The sequence below is a fragment of the Capsicum annuum genome, chromosome 5 (assembly GCF_002878395.1).
Source record: "Capsicum annuum cultivar UCD-10X-F1 chromosome 5, UCD10Xv1.1, whole genome shotgun sequence".
Lineage (NCBI taxonomy): Eukaryota > Viridiplantae > Streptophyta > Magnoliopsida > Solanales > Solanaceae > Capsicum > Capsicum annuum.
In genome coordinates this window covers 9,694,225-9,712,725 of record NC_061115.1, presented here as the reverse complement: position 1 = coordinate 9,712,725, position 18,501 = coordinate 9,694,225, and the positions used below count along the sequence as shown (strand labels likewise).

The following is an 18,501-nucleotide window of genomic DNA, read 5'->3' as shown; positions in this document are numbered from 1 at the left end:
TTTTGTTGTTGTTGTTGTTGTTGTTGTTCTTGTTCTTGTTCTCGAACATTAATTATAAAAATCGTGAAATTTGAAATTTAACTTTTTTTGAAGATATCTGTTGTGTCAATTTTGTCTTGTTATTTGTGTTGTATTGAATCGCTTCACTTGGTATTTGTTGGTGGGTGTTCTTGGTTTTGTTTGTTTTATTGGTGTTATTTGTATTCTTAGTTTTGTTGGTGGTGTACTTGTTCTCGAACATTATTGTAAAAATAGTGAAACTTGAACTTTGACTTTTTTCGAAGAAATCTGTTGTGACAATTTTATTTTGTTGTTTGTGTTGTTGTATTGAATCACTTCACTTGGTATTTGTTGGTGTTGTAGGTGAGTGTTGTTTGTTTTATTGGTATTGTTTGTGTTTTAGATATGTTTTTCATGTTCTTAGTTTTGTTGTTGTTAGTGGTGGTGTTCTTGGTTTTGTTGTGTTGTTAGTGTATGGTAAAAATATTGGTGTTGTTAAAGTGGTGATATAACTTGGTGTTGTTGTTGGTGTTCTTGGTGTGATATAGCTTATTGCTGGTGTTGGTGGTGTTCTTATTGATATATGTGCATGATAAAAATATTGTCCAACAGCTATAAAACATGTTCCCAAGAATAAGAATCTATTAGAACATATTAAGCATCTGTTGATCATTGGAACTTTGAGTTTCTTCTTCTTACTTATCTTTAAGAAAACGATATTTAGTCATTTGTTGGAAACAACTATATCATCTGTTGATTTGTTGTTATGCTTCTTCCAACAGATGAGTCATCTATTGAACTATTAGTGTACCATGTTGTATTTATTAAATTTACTATTATCCCTTTTTTTAATGATGCACAAGTCAATTGTAATCTTTTTTGTTTTTCTCTTATTTGTAGATAAAATGATGCGCAAAAGAAAAGATAGTGGATCAACTTATGATAAACCAAGTAAAATAGCTAAATTACAAGTATCATTAGAAGCACTTGTTGAACAAGCTCTTTCACAAACAAATGCAAAGTGTTAACATCTGTAGATGTACAGAAAGAGAATGAAGATATGGGAAGAGATATGAAGAAGATATTGAAAGAGAATGAGTTGAAAGATCTAGAGATGTTGTAGAGGGGAAGATGAGAATAAACATGAGGAAGAAGATGGAGATGGTGAGGATGGAGATGATGACGAAAGTGATAAAGAAGATGAGGATGAAGACGAAAAAGAAAGTGAGAAAAGAGACAAGGAGGAAGAAGATGAAAAGAAAAGTGAGGAAGGAGATGATGTTAAAAGTGGGGAAGATGCTAAAGAGGAAAATGAAAAAGAGAAGAGGAAAGAACCAATGAATTAATGTTGTTGATGATGTTAAGGCATCATCAATCGATCATGAATGTAGATCGAAAGCCCAATATAATCCTGTCAAAACTTTTAGTATTGACAATTTTCAAGCGGAGATGCCTATAAATAACCCTACAGCTTTAACTTGTGATTTTGTTGTTAAATTGGTCATAGGTAAAATTTTTGATGGTTTTCGAAAGATATTGAGAGATGAAAAATTGAAGGATTACTTTAAGTCCAGCTATTTTGGACACTTTCTTGATCTGCCGGAGGATAATAAAGTACACTTTTAAATGACTATGGTGTATAGTCTTCTCAAGCGCAGGATCAAGTATAAGGGTGACGATGAATAAATTTTAAAGAATGAGAATAAGAAAATGGATGAGATTTGGATAAACTACTATGACATGCCCGTTTGTTTTGGCATCAAAGAATTTGCCATAGTGACTGGACTAAGATGTCATCTGTTGCAACACGTTACCTATCTGTTGCAAGTTATAGATTGATTTTAGTATATCTAATTTTGTTTATAGGCTTTGCAGGAGATGTCTGCCTATCTTACTCTGGAGATTGTTGACACCAAATCAGACTCTAAGGCGGACTTGATAAAAAAGAATTGGCTGGAGCAACAATCATAAAAAGAGAAGCACCTAGGGAAGGTCAGCTTGTTCTTATTGAGCCTGTTGTTGTTTTTTTGGTGATGTTGCAACAAATTTGGGGTTGGTGTTGGTGTTGTTGATGCTGGTGTCAGAGATGGTGATGATGCTCATGAAGATTCTTTTGAAAAAAAAGTTTGCCATGATGATGGTCATATTAGTGGCGAATATGGTTATTCACCCCCTTCAATGGACATGCCACCTCTTTTGATCCATCTGTTAGCTCATGTTTAGCATGTAAATGCAAAGAATGTAAGGACAAATATGAGAACTTGATTAACTCTATTGATGCTTTGATTGTTGTTGTTAAGGAATTGACGTTTAAGAGTGGTGGCATTCCATCAAAATTACGGAGCCATTCACTCTATTGGAGGTTAAGAGGAGGAAAACAATAATTTTCAAGGTCCTATAAGATATTAAATCAAGGAAAATTGTACCTCCTCCTTCCTTTTCTTACACCTTTTTTTTTTTTTTTTTTTTTTTTTTAATTTGGTTGATGAGTTTGTTGCTTACCTTATAGACAAAAGATTTTTCAAGTCTTTATTAATCTTGTGTTAATTGTTATCTAAATTTTATTATATGATATTTTTTTTAATAATCCTGGTGTTTTGGTCAGTTTTTACGCACCTCGACTAAATTCACAAGAGCAACAAATATCACTTGACTCCATATGTCGTAGCTTTAAAGGTCGTTTGGTTGGAAAGAATTATTTGAAGATAATTAATCCTGAGATTAGTTATCTCAGAATTAGTTGTCCCACCATGTATATGAGATAACTTATTTCATCACTATAGTGTGAATAATGAACAAACAATTCTGGTACTAACAAATATCTTACACCGAACATCGGATAAAATAGTCCTTCATTTTATTTCGGGACTATTTATCCCTTATACGTCACATCAAATAACCCCTTCGTAAATAGAACTACTGATATCTGTTGTTAGTGGAAGGCAGACAGGTATCAAGTGAAATTAACCTTAGCTAATAACCATTGCTAGTGGGAGGCGAAGAGATATCGCGTGAAATTAGATTTAGGGGTCGTTTGATTGGGAAAGAGTTATCTCAGGATAATTAATCCCAGAATCAGTTATCCCAAAATAACCCGGGATTAGTTATCCCACTATGTATATATGGAATAACTTATTCCATCACTATAGTGTAAATAGTGGCATAAATAATCCCAATTATAGCTAATACTTCAAACCAAATACTTTATTTTATTCTGAGACTATTTATCCCTATACCTCACACTAGACGACCCCTTAGAGTTACTTAGATATCTATCCTTTTGTGAGAGGAGGGCAGGTATCGTGAAATTAATCTAGGTGCACGCATGCTGATTTGGACACCATAATAATTAACACACGAAAATTGTAGTTGTTCATTCAGACATTTCAACAAACAGATGGAGGGCAAAATGATTCACCTAGTCGTTTGTGCTGTAGTCGCTGAGCTGGGATTTGAAAGTTGGAACAGGAGAAGTGGGATGGTGCTGAACCGATCCGAAGCTGAAAACGGAGCCCCGATAGACTGTTTGGTAAGTAGAAACGATGTCATTTTCCTTTCTTTTTCTTGAATTTGGTTGGTGAGTTTGTTGTTTAGGTATTAGACATCTTTCAATTTTCAAAATAATCTATTGGATCCTTATACTTATATTTGTTCGAGTTTGTATGGTGGACACACTAGCTATAGTTTAATTAGCAATAAAAAAAAATTATTTTCTTATAACGTGGGCGTGTAATTCAATTTTCGCCCATCGACTAAATTCACGAAATACTTATCATCTTTCAACCACCACCACCAACAACAGATAGTTGAGTGTGGGACCATTGAATTAAGGACCATACAATATTTTCCATTTCCCACATAATATGAAATTTAATTCTGCATTGAAAAACCACTAAACTTCAAAATTTTGACTAGCTAAAGTTTAGTTAGCAGTCATTTTTTTTTTTATAACGCTGTTGTCTAGTTCAGCTTTCATGCGCCTCGACTAAATTCATGGAAAATAACATATAGTTGAGTGTGGGACCACTGAATGAAGGACCATACACTATCTTCCATTTCCCATATAATATCATACAACAAAGTTAAGATATTATTATATTTTCCTCATCACAATGAACATACACAGTACTGATAAATCTATAAAATCTTGTACATTTATTGTTCTATCCAATTTTCTCTTGTCTTTCACTTTATTGGTTCAATTATTAGCACTTACAACAAATTCTGAACCAATTGGATATGGTTATATTGTTAGATCAGTAGGTGTTGACTCATCTGGAAGGACACTGACTGCTAGTCTTCAGCTTATCAAAGGTTCTTCTGTTTATGGACCGGACATTCAAAATCTTAGCCTTACTGCTTGGTAATGATCTTGAATACTTTTTATATTACATATTTATTGAAATTTCGTTAATTCTAAGTAGTCGTTTGGACATGAATTGAGTGATATTTGAAAAAAGAGGTAATATTTGAACGTAATTTTGAAAAAGATACTGTAGTTTTGTGAAGTAATATGCTCCACAACGACGACAACAACAGCATAGCCAGTGAGTGTATTTCCACAAAGTGGGGTCTAGGGAGGGTAAAGTGTACGCAGTCCATACCACTACCTCAGATGAAGTACAGAGATGTTTCCGATCGACCCCTAGCTCTGGACAAACAGCAGTATAACAAATCAAAAACATAAAAACACACAACAGAATGCTACAAAAAATAAGACATCCATAGATTAATACTATAAACTATCTATCCAAAATCACCAACAACACCAAAACACATGAAGAGATATACTCTGTGTTTTAATGTTTGTCGAGTTTTGACTTTGTGTGGAGTTTATGCAAATAAAGAATACTTTTGAATCTTGTTGTCTTTAACTAAAGATAGGTCGAATGTATCAAAATGTTCTTTAATTTTGTGGTCTTTAACATATTAGGTGGAAAGTTGCAACTAAAGTGGTGCTAAAAAAGGAAAGAGAGATTCTTTTCCAACGGCCCAAAAAGGAAAGAAAGATAAACAAATGGAAATGGAGGAAGTAGTATTTTGAAGTTGCAGATGTGTTTGGACTTCAAAAAGATGTGTTTGGACTGCAAAAATGTTGAAGTTTTATGAAGTATGCTAATATTGAACAGGTTTGGGTGTTTAGATGTAGCCCTGTGAAGTAAAAGGGGCCGCTTGTCAATGCGGGACAAGTAGGAGTGTCTGCTAGTCTATTCAGCCTTTTTTTCTGAGCTTGCATTTTTTTAAAATCTTGAGTCTTTGAAGTTCTGTTTGAATATGCATTTCACACAAAAAAAGAAAAATTCAAGTTTTGTGAAGAAAAAGAAATAAGGGTCAAAAACACAGATATTTTAGTTTTTTGAGTTTCATATATGAAGTATCTTGAGCCGGGGGTCTATCGGAAATAGCCTCTCTACCTCGTTAGGGGTAGTGGTATGGACTGCGTATACTCTACCCTCCCCAGACCCCACTAAGTGGGAATATACTGGGTTTGTTGTTGTTGTTGTTGTTGAGTTTCATAAATGAAGTATCACTTGATAGTTTAGGTAGGAAACTCGCACATCTAATAGTTCATGTGTGAAAGTCGAGAAACTGGGATACTAATTTTGAACACATTCAAGTGTTTAGATGAAGCCCTGTGAAGTAAAGTGGGTGTTTGTCATAGCGAGACAAGTATGGGTGTCTGTCAGACTCCAGCCTTTTTATTTCTGAGCTTGCTTTTTAAAAAATTAATAAAATATCAGTACTTTTAGGAGTTCATTGCTCATATTGGAGATGATGTAAAGTTATCTTTCTTTATTTTGTCACAGAAAAGTCACTTGCCATTTCATACCAAAAATTTTCCTAGCTGATTTTGTGAACATTTCTATAACGAAATGAAAACAAGATGACTTTTCTAGATAGAAGGTTAGTAGGTAATCAGCATTGTCTAGTGTCGCATATCACTATTGTTTTTCTTACTTGTCTGCTATCTTATTTCTTGTTTTATTACCTTTCAATACTTGATTGTGATGTGCTTTACTTATGGGGAACAACCTCTCTACCTTCACAATGTAGGAGGGGTATGACTGCCTACACACCATTCTCCGCAGACAGACTCTGTCTTTTTTGTGTCAAAAGATCTTTTAAATTTGATTAGAGTGTTCTTTATAAACAAACTGATCAGCCTTTTCTTGTTTTACATGCTGATGGTTTCTGCAGCTTTGAGACAAAAGATCGTTTAAGAGTCAGAATTACGGATGCAGATCATGAAAGATGGGAAGTTCCTCAAGAATTTATCCCCCGTGAAACACATTCATCCCCCCGAAGCTCCCTTCTAGAAAAGCGCTCTTCTACCTCACTTCCATCATCTGAAGACACCCATTACTTCCACACGAGCACCATTTCTGACCTTAGTTTCACTCTCTACAACACCACCCCTTTTGGATTTACTATCACGCGTCGTTCCTCAGGTGACGTTCTTTTTGACACCTCACCTAAAAATGACTTTCCGGACACGTTCCTCATCTTCAAGGATCAGTACCTTCAATTGTCCTCTTCATTGCCAGCTAATCGGTCATCTATCTATGGCCTCGGGGAGCATACCAAGAGAACATTTAAGCTCGAGCATAACCAGACATTAACTCTTTGGAATGCTGATATTGGTAGTGTCAATGTTGACGTCAACTTGTATGGTTCCCACCCTTTTTACATGGATGTCAGGTCTCATCCTGGGGTCGGGACCAGTCACGGAGTCTTGCTCTTCAATAGCAATGGTATGGACATTGTGTATACTGGTGACAGAATTACCTACAAGGTGATTGGAGGGGTCATTGACTTGTACTTCTTTGCTGGTCCTGCGCCAGAGTTGGTCATGGAGCAGTACACAGAGCTCATTGGCCGCCCCGCGCCCATGCCATACTGGTCTTTTGGTATGTAATTATGCTAGCGAATTACCTATTGGTTTGTAGTGTTTATTCTGTTTACTAACTTCATATGGCCCTAACATTTAAATTTTGTTTGATACTTAAAAAATATGCACAGTTTCTTGTTGTCTCAAGCATTCGTTAGTGCAGAGCCCGGTTATATAACGTTATATGACCCCACCTCTTTCAGTACTCATAATAGGGTGGATAGAGCTTTTACTAGTTGTGAATATGAGGATTGTGTTTTCTTTCTACAATTTATACATCTATGGTTTGAGACAGATAGATTGACATATTGTTTTCATGTAATCTATGGCGGATTGTTGGCAACAGGGTTTCATCAATGCCGATATGGTTATAAAGATATTACTGAAGTTCGGAATGTGGTTGCTGGCTATGCAAAAGCTCAGATCCCTCTTGAGGTCATGTGGACAGATATTGATTATATGGATGGTTATAAGGATTTCACACTTGATCCTGTTAACTTCCCACTTGACCAGATGAAGAAACTTGTTGATACACTTCACCACAATGGCCAGAGATTTGTTCTCATACTGGATCCAGGTAAGTTCTGACATGTTCAACTTCTTGCTTCATTAGCGTCAGGTAGACTACCTACATCACACTCCTTTGGGGTGTAGCCTTACCCGGAACTTGTGTGAACGTGGGATTCTTTGTGCACCGAGCTACCCCTTTTTTGTTGATATTTATACTTTAAGGTGATGTAGAGGTTTAGAAATTGCAAAGCTATTGGGTTGAATGACTTAATCAAAGCACTACTCCTGTTTCGTTTATGATCTCAATGACTTGTTCACAGGGATCAGCATAAATAGCTCATATGAGACATACAAGAGAGGGATGCAAGCTGATGTTTTCATCAAACGCGATGGTGTTCCTTATCTTGGAGAAGTTTGGCCTGGAAAAGTCTACTTTCCTGATTTCATAAATCCCCGAGGCAGAGTCTTCTGGAGTAATGAAATCAAGATTTTCCATGACCTTCTCCCCGTTGATGGGCTCTGGCTTGACATGAACGAGTTATCTAACTTCATTTCTTCTCCTCCAACCCCATTTTCTACCCTTGACAACCCTCCTTATAAGATCAATAATTCCGGAAGCTTACGTCCAATTAACGAGAAGACTGTCCCAGCAACATCAGTACATTTTGGAAATGCCTTAGAGTACAATGTTCATAACCTCTACGGATTCCTGGAAGCTAAAACCACCAATGCTGCTTTAATCGATATTACTGGTAAAAGGCCATTTATACTTAGCAGATCTACCTTTGTGGGTGCTGGCAAGTACACAGCACATTGGACTGGAGATAATGCAGCCACATGGGATGACTTGGCTTATAGTATTCCCGGCATTTTGAGTTCCGGAATATTTGGGATGCCCATGGTTGGAGCTGATATATGTGGCTTTGCTAGAAATACTACTGAAGAATTATGTCGCCGTTGGATTCAGGTACAAGTTCTTTCGTCTTTAAAGAAGTATTTGATGAATACATTGAATGATTATTATCTCAGTCCAGAAGTTCAAAAGTGCCCTATATGATGGTTATTCTTTTACTATTTAAATGTGAAACTTCCTGGAGAAAACTTTGAATTAGGAGGGCGACCCTCGTCTAAATTATGTATTAGATACTTAGATATACTTATACCCAACCCCATTCATCTGAAAATCTTGGTTTCAACTCTTTGCTAGGCCTTGGATCAACTTGAATTGACGAAGATTAAAGAACAAAAAGAGATTGATTCGGAGAAGGCCGACTAGTTAGAAGAGCCCGGTCTTGTTATGTGTCTAAGCTAAACTTGGTGATCTGTTGAATATTGATACTCATTATATGGTCAAGTATTATTGCATATCAAGTTATGGTCACTGTCCAAAACCGATAATCCTTACCTCATTAACTATAAATCCTAGATCCGCCTCTAGCACCCATGGCCTTAGAGTTATGAGTGGCCAACTGGTCCAGGGAATCTACTTTCGTTAAAATTCTCATACAGAAGCTGAAGTTCATTTGTTAATTAGAGATTTCGTTTACAGATTTTTGAGTAAAATACAATTGGGAAGTGTACAAGAAAAGAAGGTTTGTCCGGCTTAAACAGAAGTGGAGATATCTGTAATATGCGTCTTTTTTCTCTTTATTGTCTATTGTCGTTCTATGTTCTATTTGGGGATTCAAATTGATGTATGATGCTTTTCTGATATCTGATAATCAACATCTCGTTGAATGTAGCTTGGTGCATTTTATCCCTTTGCAAGGGACCACACTGAGAAGTTCTCTATCCATCAAGAGCTATATATTTGGGATTCAGTAGCTGCAACAGCCAAGAAAGTGCTTGGACTACGCTACCGACTCTTACCATACTTCTACACGTTAATGTTCGAGGCACATACCAAAGGCATCCCTATAGCACGGCCTCTTTTCTTCTCATTCCCCGAGGATACAAACGCTTACACCATCGACTCTCAGTTTCTCATTGGTAAGGGGTTAATGATATCACCAGTATTGACATCTGGTGCAGTTTCAGTTGATGCATATTTTCCATCCGGTACCTGGTTCAACATGTTCAACTATTCAAACTACGTGAACATGAAGTCTGGTGGCTACATCAGCCTAGATGCGCCTCCTGATCATATCAACGTGCACCTCCAAGAGGGAAACATTGTGGCAATGCAAGGAGAAGCAATGACAACAAGAGCAGCAAGGGAAACTCCATTTGAACTACTTGTTGCCATCAACAACAGGGGAAATAGTTCAGGAGAAGTCTTCTTGGACGATGGTGAAGACGTTGAAATGGGAAGAGAGGGAGGAAAATGGAACCTTGTGAAATTTCACACTGATGTTGTGAACAACAAGTTATATCTCAGATCGAAGATTGTGAATGAAGAGTTTGCTTTGAGTAAGAATTGGACAATACACAAAGTCACTTTTCTTGGACTGAAAAAGGGGGTGAGCAAAATAAGAGCATATAATTTGGCCACTAAAATTGGAACAAAAATTGATAGAAGTGCATCTGGTGTTCTGGAGATGACAGGTTTATCAGTTCTTATTAGAAAAGAATTTTCTATTGAGCTAACACTTGCCAAATAATTATGAACAGAACAATGATGATCTTAGTTGGCCGGACTCTTCAAAAATGTCAATGAACACGTCAGATTCTCCAAAACTAGTGCATTTTTGGATAATTTAACACGGGTGCAACATCAAAGTGAATAGTTCGCCCAACTTAGGATCTTATTATCTTCATAATATTGTAGAATATGGAATAAAGCATATTTTTATTTGTTATTTCTTGATGAACTGATAAAGCTATGAAGAGTCAGCTTAGCTATATATGTTCATGTAATTCAAACTGTAATATTTTCATCAATGGGTCGTTTGGTGGGATGTATTAGTTATGGATTAATTTAATCCTTTATTTGTTAGGACTTTCGATCTATGCATGTGTTAGTTAAACAGTATATAACTAATACATAGTAAACCATGATATTAGCAATACAATGGCTATTAATACATGGATAAGCATGAGTAAGTACTACTTGTTATATACATGATGCACCTTGATGAGCTAAGTCAATCCAGGAGTTTAACGTCGAGGAAGGAGGAAGCTAAGATCAGGTTATTTAGCCGAGAAAAATAGCTAAATTTAGAAGAATAAGAGAAAAGGGAATTTGCATTATGATTTCTGAATAGCTTTGTATCATTATACATGAGTATTTATAGCTGATCATTTATCGATAACCGCCTAAGTATTGGACTCTACTACAGTAATTTTGTTACAACAGTAAAAACAAACAAGTGTTACAATACTCAGCAGACTTAAGTAACTTTTAAGTCCTAACTGTTTTTGCCTTGTATCAATACCTCTCTGTGAAGAACATCCTTGCCTCAAGGATGGAAAGCAGGAAACCTAGTGTGTAACCCTGAAACATACTCCCAAGTAGCTTGAGCTGTATCAAGGTCAGTCCATTTGACTAAGACTTGACCTATTGCCTTGATGCCGTGCTTGACCATCCTCCTATCTAGAACTAACTCAGGCTCTGGACAAAAGGGACTACATAAATGCAAAACAGGTAGATGGTTGAAGCTCATGGGGATTGCATAACACTTCTTAAGCTTAGAGACATGGAAAGTAGGATGAATAAGAACATCCTTGGGCAACAACAACCTGTAAGCAACAACTCCAATCCAAGCATCCACTATATAAGGTCCATAATACTTGGCTGCAAGCTTATTAGATGGCCTAGTAGCAACTGTAACTTGCCTATAAGGTTGAAGTTTTAAGTACACCCAATCTCCCACTGAAAATGACCTGTCAGTTCTGTGCTTACAGCAGTGTCTTTTATCCTTTGTTGAGCTTTAGCCATGTGAAATTTCAGCAGTTGAATGATGGATTCTCTAGCTTTTAGTGACCTGTCAACCATCTCAGAAGAACTCTCACGACTAAGTAAGGCAAATGGATAGGAGGTTTTTAACCATACAACACCTCATAAGGAGTGCACTTGATGGTGGAATGGTAAGTGGTATTGTACCACCCCCAAGCCAAGGGAATATAGGTAGCACACCCTTTAGGTTTGTCTGAGAAAAAACAACTCAAGTAAATCTCTACAGTATTGTTGAGTACCTCAGTTTGACCGTCAGTCTGAGGATGGTAAGTTGTGGATCTCTGTAATTGCACTCTTTGAAGTGTAAAACGTTCTTGCCAAAAGGAGCTTAAGAACACAAGATCTCTATCACTTGTCATGGTCACTAGTATACCATGAAGCTTAAAAACATGGTCCAAATAGCATTGGGCTATTGATTGAGTTGTATAAGGATGGTGCAAGCATAAGAAATGACCATACTTGCTCAATCTGTCAACCACAACCAATATGACATCCTTCCCATTAGATTTAGGAAGACCTTTAATGAAATCTAAGCAAACATCAGTCCACACACCTTTACGAATAGGAAGAGGTTTCAAATAACCAAGATAAGCAGCTGCATTATACTTGTTTCTTTGGCATATGTCATATTGTTGTACAAAAGATCTAACATCCTGCAAAAGGGATTTCCAATAGAACAATGACTGTAATCTCCAAGTAGTAGCATCCATCCCTGAGTGTCCTCCTTGGGGAGTGCTATGCCACAATTCCATGATCTTTCTTTTCAATTGTTAATCATCACCCACCACCAGTCTACCTTTCCATCTCAGTTATTCATGACACCAAGTACACTGCTTAAAAGGTTGAACCTACAATTTTGTAATAATTTCCTGCAACTTAGGATCTCGTATCCAACTCACTTTAATTTCATAGAACATCATGTGGAGACAAAATGGATATAGCCAAGAGTTCAACACTAGGCATTCTAGACAAGGCATTAGCAGTCTTGTTCTCAGACTCCTTATCATACTCAATAGAGAAATCAGAAGCCATGAGTTTAGAAGTTCCTGCAACTTTAAAGTTAGTGTGTATCTGCTGATCTAACAAATATTTTAAGGCCTTCTGATCAGTCTTAACAACAAAATGTCTCCCCAACAAGTAATTAGACCACTTTGTAACATCAAATATAAGAGACAAAAATTCCCTATCATATATAGACATGGCTTGATATTTTGGAGCCAAGGCTTTACTGATGATATATGCAATAGGGTGACCTTGTTGCATCAACACAACACCAATTCCCTTTCCACTTGCATCAGTCTCAACCAAAAAAAGCAAGGAATAATTGGGCATAGCCAACATAGGAACAAAAACTAGGACTTGTTTGAGTGCATGGAAAGTTGTAGTATCTTGTTTAGACCAATTGAATCCTTTTTTTTTAACAGATCATGTAGTGGTCTACAAAGAGCACCAAATCCTTGAATAAAGCTCCTATAGTATCCAACAAGACCTAAGAAACCCCTCAATTGCTTGATGTTGCTTGGAAGTGGCCACTACTGCACAACACTGATCTTTTTAGAATCAATTGAAACAACTTCAATGTTTATATAATGGCCTAAGTATTCTACCTTATCCACCCCAAATGCATACTTAGACATCTTTGCATACAACTGATACTACTTCATCAATTCAAATGCAACCTTAACATGTGCAACATGATTATTCAAAGTCTTACTATAAATGAGTATGTCATCAAAGAACACAAGAACTGATTTCCCTTATAAAGGTTTAAAAACAACATTCATCAATCCTTGAAAGAAGGAAGGTGCATTAGTTAAGCCAAAAGGCATTACTAAAAACTCATAGTGACCTTCATGATTCTTAAAATCAGCTTTATAAGTATCATTCTTATCTATTCTCAACTGATGATACTCTGCCCTCAAGTCTATTTTGGAAAACAACACAGAACCACCTAATTCATGAAGCAAGTCTTCAATCATAGGTATAGGAAACTTATCTTTGATAGTCAACTGATTCAAGCTTCTATAATCCACACAAAGCTTCCATGTACCATTTCCCCCTACTAACACCACAGGAGAATAATAAAGGATAGTACTATGTTGTATTACCCCTCGTTCCATCATTTCTTGAACAAGTTTGTCAATGATATCTTTTTGAAAGCATGATATTTAAGGTCTTTTACTGACAGGATTAACAGACTCAATCAATGAAATTCTATGGTCGAATGCACCTCTGTGTGGAGGTAGTGTGCAAGGTATTTCAAACAAACAAAAGTATTTCTTAACAAGAGAGTCTAAAGCAGGATTTATACCAGTAGATGAGGTAGCTTGGATATTGTATCAACCAGTGTAATCTGTTGTACTATCCACCAGCCATAAAATAAACAATTGAGCATCTTGTGCTTCTTGTTTAATCACCTAATTTTCCTTAGCAGACTTAAGTTGATCACTAGCTTCTCTCAACACATGTTTATTTCCCTTGTAAACAAATTCCATTCTATTCTTAAATTCAAATAGTATCCTTTCCAGTTTGCTTAACCACTGAGCTCCCAACATAATATCCATATTCCTTAATGGTAATAACAGAAAGTTTGAAGAGAAGGTGGTACCTTGTAGTAACCACTACAAATATCTACACACAACAGCAGTCTGTACTTTTCTACCATCTGGAATACTGATAGATTGTTCCACTATAGGATCATCTTGACAACCCAACCTTATGGCCATAGATTGATCAATGAAATTATGTGTAATCCCAGTGTCAATTAACACCTGTAACGGCTTTTTCTTATGATACCCTATGACTCTAATAGTTTGATAACCAAGAACACCAGTAAAAGCCTGAAGTGATATAGTCATACAATTTTCAGGTTCATTCAACAATTTTTGCACTATATCACCATCACTTATCTTTGTAGTATGTTCATCTTCTAGTACCTCTACCATATATAGTTTCTTCTTACTTCTACAATTATGACCTTGTACATAAGGTTTATCACAGAAAAAACAAAGGCCCTTTGCTCTTTTCTCATTTATTTCAGCAGAACGTCTTCTACCTGGGAATTTACTAGCAACATTCTGATGTACCATCTGACTAGTCACTTAATTAGTCCCAACATTCTTCTTAACTACACGAATGTTAGTAGAGGGTCTTGGTTTTAAGAGAGGTTTAGGGGTAGGTAATAGCCTGGCATCTTGGAACCCCAAGATTGAACTTCAGCTTTAAAAACCTCTTCTTGCAATCTAGTGATTTTGTTGGCCTGTTCAAGTGTTCATGGAGTCTGATTCCAAACAGCTTTGCTAAGTTCAGGTTTTAACCCTCTTAAGTGGCAACTCAAGGCATTTTCATCAGACAAATTAACCCCACATAACAACCTGTCAAACACATCTTGGTAAGCCTTCACACTATCCGTCTGTTGTAAATTCTTAACAGCTGAATTTTCAAAATTATCACCAAATCTATCAATAATGGATAGTACATATTCAGAACAAGAAGGATCTTTTGCGGCAGTTCTAGCTCTTATATATGACCTATGCTAGGCTATAACATCACTATCTAGATGAATTGAAGCTACCCTAACCATTTCACAGGTGGAACCTCATCTATGGGAAAAAACTGGTCTACTTTGTACAACCAGGTTCACAAATCATGGCCAGAAAATCAAAGGAATTCAAGCTTAGAACAACGAGTAAGAAATTTACCACTAGAATTCTGAAATTCTTTGTTCTATTGGAAACAACCTTGCCCTCTTTGTTTATCTCCACCTACTGAAGATTCATACTTTTCTTTATTTACATCTCTTTTCTTCTGATTCCAATTTCCCAAAGCTTGTTTAATCTTCATCAATCCCTTATCTGTACGCGCATTTCGATCATTCAAGCTCAACATTCAATCCATCAATTTTTGCAATTGATCTTGGATTTGTGGCAATTTCCAATTGACCTCTTCTATTGATTTATTCACGTTTTTATCACGCACAACCATGATTATTTAGCTGAGAATCACGAGCTCTGATACCAATTGATGCACCTTGATAAAATAAGTCAATCAAGGAGGTTAACCTCGATGAAGGAGAAAGCTAAGAATAGGGTATTTAACCAAGAAAAATAGCTAAACTGAGAAGAATAAGAGAAAAGGAAAGTTGTATTGTGATTTCTGAATAGCTTTGAATCATTACACATGAGTATTTATAGCTGATCATTGATCAATAACCGCCTAACTAACTATTGGATTCTGCTATGGTAATATCAAGACCCGAACTAAGGCCTGACCATGATGGACATCCCGAACCATGAAGGCACGAAACACCCTTCTCTATAAGGTAATCATGAACAACATTCATATAATAAAAGAAGTTGCGAAAACATAAATTTCTATGGAAACATGGTCAGTTTTGAATTTCAACATAAGTATGGAAAATTGAAAATCAACTACATCTAATAACATCTGATTCAGTCTGCAAAATCTCTACTATATAAAAATCTGACCACTGTCTGAAACTGGGACAAGGCCCCCAGTAGACCAAAATAGAAATAAATGACATAATCTGAAAAGACAGGCCTTCTAGAATAAAGAAGACTCACCAACAAGACGCCTACAACTCTGTCTGATAAACTCTACTACTTTTCTGGACCCCTAGACTGAGCCTCAAAACCTGGAGGGAGAAGGGGGATCAATACAGATGTACTGGTACGCAAAATAATCCAAAATAAAGCTTTTATATAAATAAAATATTTGAGAACAACTTTGTCAAGACATTATACATCAAGTGGTTTTCAAAATACGCGGGCACTTTTTGAAAATATGGAACCTTTCTGTCAATGTAAATTCTGATCTTTGTATTACTTTTGAGTTAGGTGGCACTCCCCTACAAGTCTGATATTCCACGGGCTATATGGAATCCGCCATTGACTTGGCGGGGAATTCCCCAACCCAAGTGTGCCACAAGGGTTGGAGTTTTTGAGTCTAATACGCCACAGGGCTCTAGGCCAGCGTAATATATAAACCCAGATCGACAAATCACGATTTTAGGTAATGAGTTGTCTGAACTCATACCTTCTTTGGGGAATCACCTAAAGTCTCTTTATGCCCAATTTTATCCTGTTCTGAATCATGCATGTTTCTAGTTTCAATATCTGAAAAGTCTAATTTCAAATGTACATTCTATTCTGTTCTGAATTATCATGGCATAATCTGAATTGGTGTTGTCACACCAAGACTTGCAAGTCCTATTTCTGAGCCATAATGCAGCATGTATAATCCTTTCATTAAAACACAGTTCAGACCACCCAAACATGCAAACAGTATAAAAGATTTCATGTTCCGAAAACACAAGTCAAAACTATGCTGAGATTATTCAAATATATGGTGGTCATGTGCTTTTAGCAAAATCATGCACTCTCTCATTATATGAATATTTTCAACATTTGTCAACATAACTACCCTCTCTTTTGAAATCCAAATCATAATCCAATCACAACATAATTCAAGACATTTTATACCATGCTTTTCAAGGATCCATTCAAAACAAACCATATCATATCATGAATAAAGGAAAAATCATAACAAGAGAGGGATTTTTCATGAGTCTTGTTCTCAATTCAATCATCAAATCTTTAAAACACGTGCTTACATATATATATATATATATGCAATTTCAAGTCAATTTGGGAGAAGGTCAAAAGACCAAAACAATACCGTCAAGATTTCTAAAATATGAATGTATTCATAAATCTAAAAACCCCTTTCTTAGAAACATGATTTCTATGCCCATGGGATTTTAGGAAAACCCCGCGTACCTTAATTTTAGATGATAATAGGTAATTCTTGAAGCTTACGGATTGGGGATTCCGAATCTTCAATCGCTTTTGAACACCCACGGTTGAATCTTAAGTTATTTAGGCTTCTAGTTTGAAACCTTAGGAAGTGTTCTTGAAGAAAATTGAGAGAAATAAACTTATTTTGGTGTTATGGAAGTTTAATCCCGTGTTAGATATGATATGGGGTTGAAAACTATCATATTTACCCTTAATGAGTCGGAGAAGGAAGATGAAAATTGACCTTAGGCTATACCCAGGGCGGAGCCCTGCTTAATCCACCGCTCTAGCCCGGGCGTCACCCCTCTTAGAGCACTGCTTTAGCCCGGGCGGCGCCCTGCTTATAGCCTCTTTCTACTGGTCACGAAAATGGCTATAACTTTTTGCTTCGGTATCGGATTTTTGCAAAATTGATATCGTTAGAAAGCTAATTCAATTATCTACAATTTGGTGGGTCTTGGGATGAAAATTTCCATGTATATAAAGAGTCATACATATTTGAAGTAGATCCTTGTAGAATTGAATATCAAATTTTGAACGAATCAAATGATCTTAGCTTAACTTTGTTCTAAGTCATTGCTATGAAAATTTGTCACCTCTAAACTACTTCATAGATTAGGATAATGATCATGAAACTTGTATTCACATTCAACTCATTTGGATTAGAGCTTAGACAGGTAGGAACGATGGTTCGATTTCTAGTTCAAAAATGTGGGGTATTACATTATCTCCCCCTTGGGATCATTCGTCCCCGAATGATGGGTAGGAACTTTTTGAAGCTTAAAGGTATGGAATAACGAGGACATAATGTGTCCTCTAAGAAAGATATATCCGATCTGAAATATTTAAACTTCTATCATGAAACTGAATTCTGAGCTACTTGACTTTACTTGCTTCAAGAAGATGATTCATGTTGAGAGTTTAGGATTCCCTTAAAGTATTCATGATCCAATTATACATATTGAATTGAGAAGTTATAACTAATGAAAGTACGAATCTTGAGACAACCAGACTTAGGTCACACAAGGGTATTACACTGTATGTGCTAAAATACTCTAAAATTTTGAGATTATGGGCTGAACTTTTATGCACTGAGCCATGACCAAATAGCTGAATCTGAAACATAATGCTTGAAATGAACTGAATTCATAATTTATATGGATGGAATAGGTTATATCCTGGGGTGGTCATACGCATAAGACTTCAGATAGTAGGACTGCGTGAAAAGGTAGAAAACTACAGTAACTGATTAGCCTGACTGTCAAACTAAATTGTTGGATATACAGACTGAATTACACTGGACACTTATACTTAACTGGAGTATTCCTTCAACACCCTTTCTAAAGAAGTTCTAGTAGCCTTAGAAAGCAAGAGATCTTGGGCATGAGTTA

At 36.3% G+C, this 18,501-nt stretch overlaps 3 protein-coding genes across 5 annotated transcripts; 2 read left to right on the top strand and 1 right to left on the bottom strand.

The window, feature by feature from the left end:
* Positions 1-905: 905 nt before the first annotated feature.
* On the top strand, positions 906-1,346 carry LOC107871612 (glutamic acid-rich protein-like). The gene is made up of 2 exons (XM_016718539.2): positions 906-1,021; positions 1,124-1,346. Exons 1-2 carry the CDS (start codon positions 906-908, stop codon positions 1,344-1,346), a joined length of 339 nt encoding a protein of 112 aa, XP_016574025.2.
* A 2,450-nt stretch (positions 1,347-3,796) lies between these two features.
* On the top strand, positions 3,797-10,337 carry LOC107870314 (alpha-glucosidase). 3 transcript variants are annotated; one of them, XM_047412510.1, is made up of 6 exons: positions 4,227-4,363; positions 4,934-5,110; positions 6,199-6,908; positions 7,236-7,466; positions 7,720-8,366; positions 9,142-10,337. In XM_047412510.1, exons 2-6 carry the CDS (start codon positions 5,106-5,108, stop codon positions 9,997-9,999), a joined length of 2,451 nt encoding a protein of 816 aa, XP_047268466.1. In that variant the 5' UTR covers positions 4,227-4,363; positions 4,934-5,105; the 3' UTR covers positions 10,000-10,337. The 3 variants fall into 3 exon arrangements, with proteins under 3 accessions (XP_016572292.1, XP_047268466.1, XP_047268465.1); XM_047412509.1 differs by having other exon boundaries at positions 4,934-5,129; XM_016716806.2 differs by lacking the exon at positions 4,934-5,110 and having other exon boundaries at positions 3,797-4,363.
* A 460-nt stretch (positions 10,338-10,797) lies between these two features.
* On the bottom strand, positions 10,798-12,004 carry LOC124898416. The gene is made up of 2 exons (XM_047412067.1): positions 11,534-12,004; positions 10,798-11,256 (listed from the first exon to the last, which is right to left on the bottom strand). The coding sequence occupies exons 1-2, from the start codon at positions 12,002-12,004 to the stop codon at positions 10,798-10,800; spliced, it is 930 nt and encodes a 309-aa protein (XP_047268023.1).
* Between the last annotated feature and the right edge of the window lie 6,497 nt (positions 12,005-18,501).

Coding starts and splice junctions, on each gene's coding strand:
- LOC107870314 (XM_016716806.2), top strand. CDS start 4,113: ATGAACATACACAGTACTGATAAATCTATAAAATCTTGTACATTTATT. Junction 7,467..7,719: donor TGTTCTCATACTGGATCCAG/GTAAGTTCTGAC, acceptor ACTTGTTCACAG/GGATCAGCATAAATAGCTCA. Junction 8,367..9,141: donor TATGTCGCCGTTGGATTCAG/GTACAAGTTCTT, acceptor CGTTGAATGTAG/CTTGGTGCATTTTATCCCTT.
- LOC107871612 (XM_016718539.2), top strand. CDS start 906: ATGATGCGCAAAAGAAAAGATAGTGGATCAACTTATGATAAACCAAGT. Junction 1,022..1,123: donor CTTTCACAAACAAATGCAAA/GTGTTAACATCT, acceptor GAGATGTTGTAG/AGGGGAAGATGAGAATAAAC.
- LOC124898416 (XM_047412067.1), bottom strand. CDS start 12,004: ATGGATGCTACTACTTGGAGATTACAGTCATTGTTCTATTGGAAATCC. Junction 11,257..11,533: donor AGACTGACGGTCAAACTGAG/GTACTCAACAAT, acceptor AGCTCAACAAAG/GATAAAAGACACTGCTGTAA.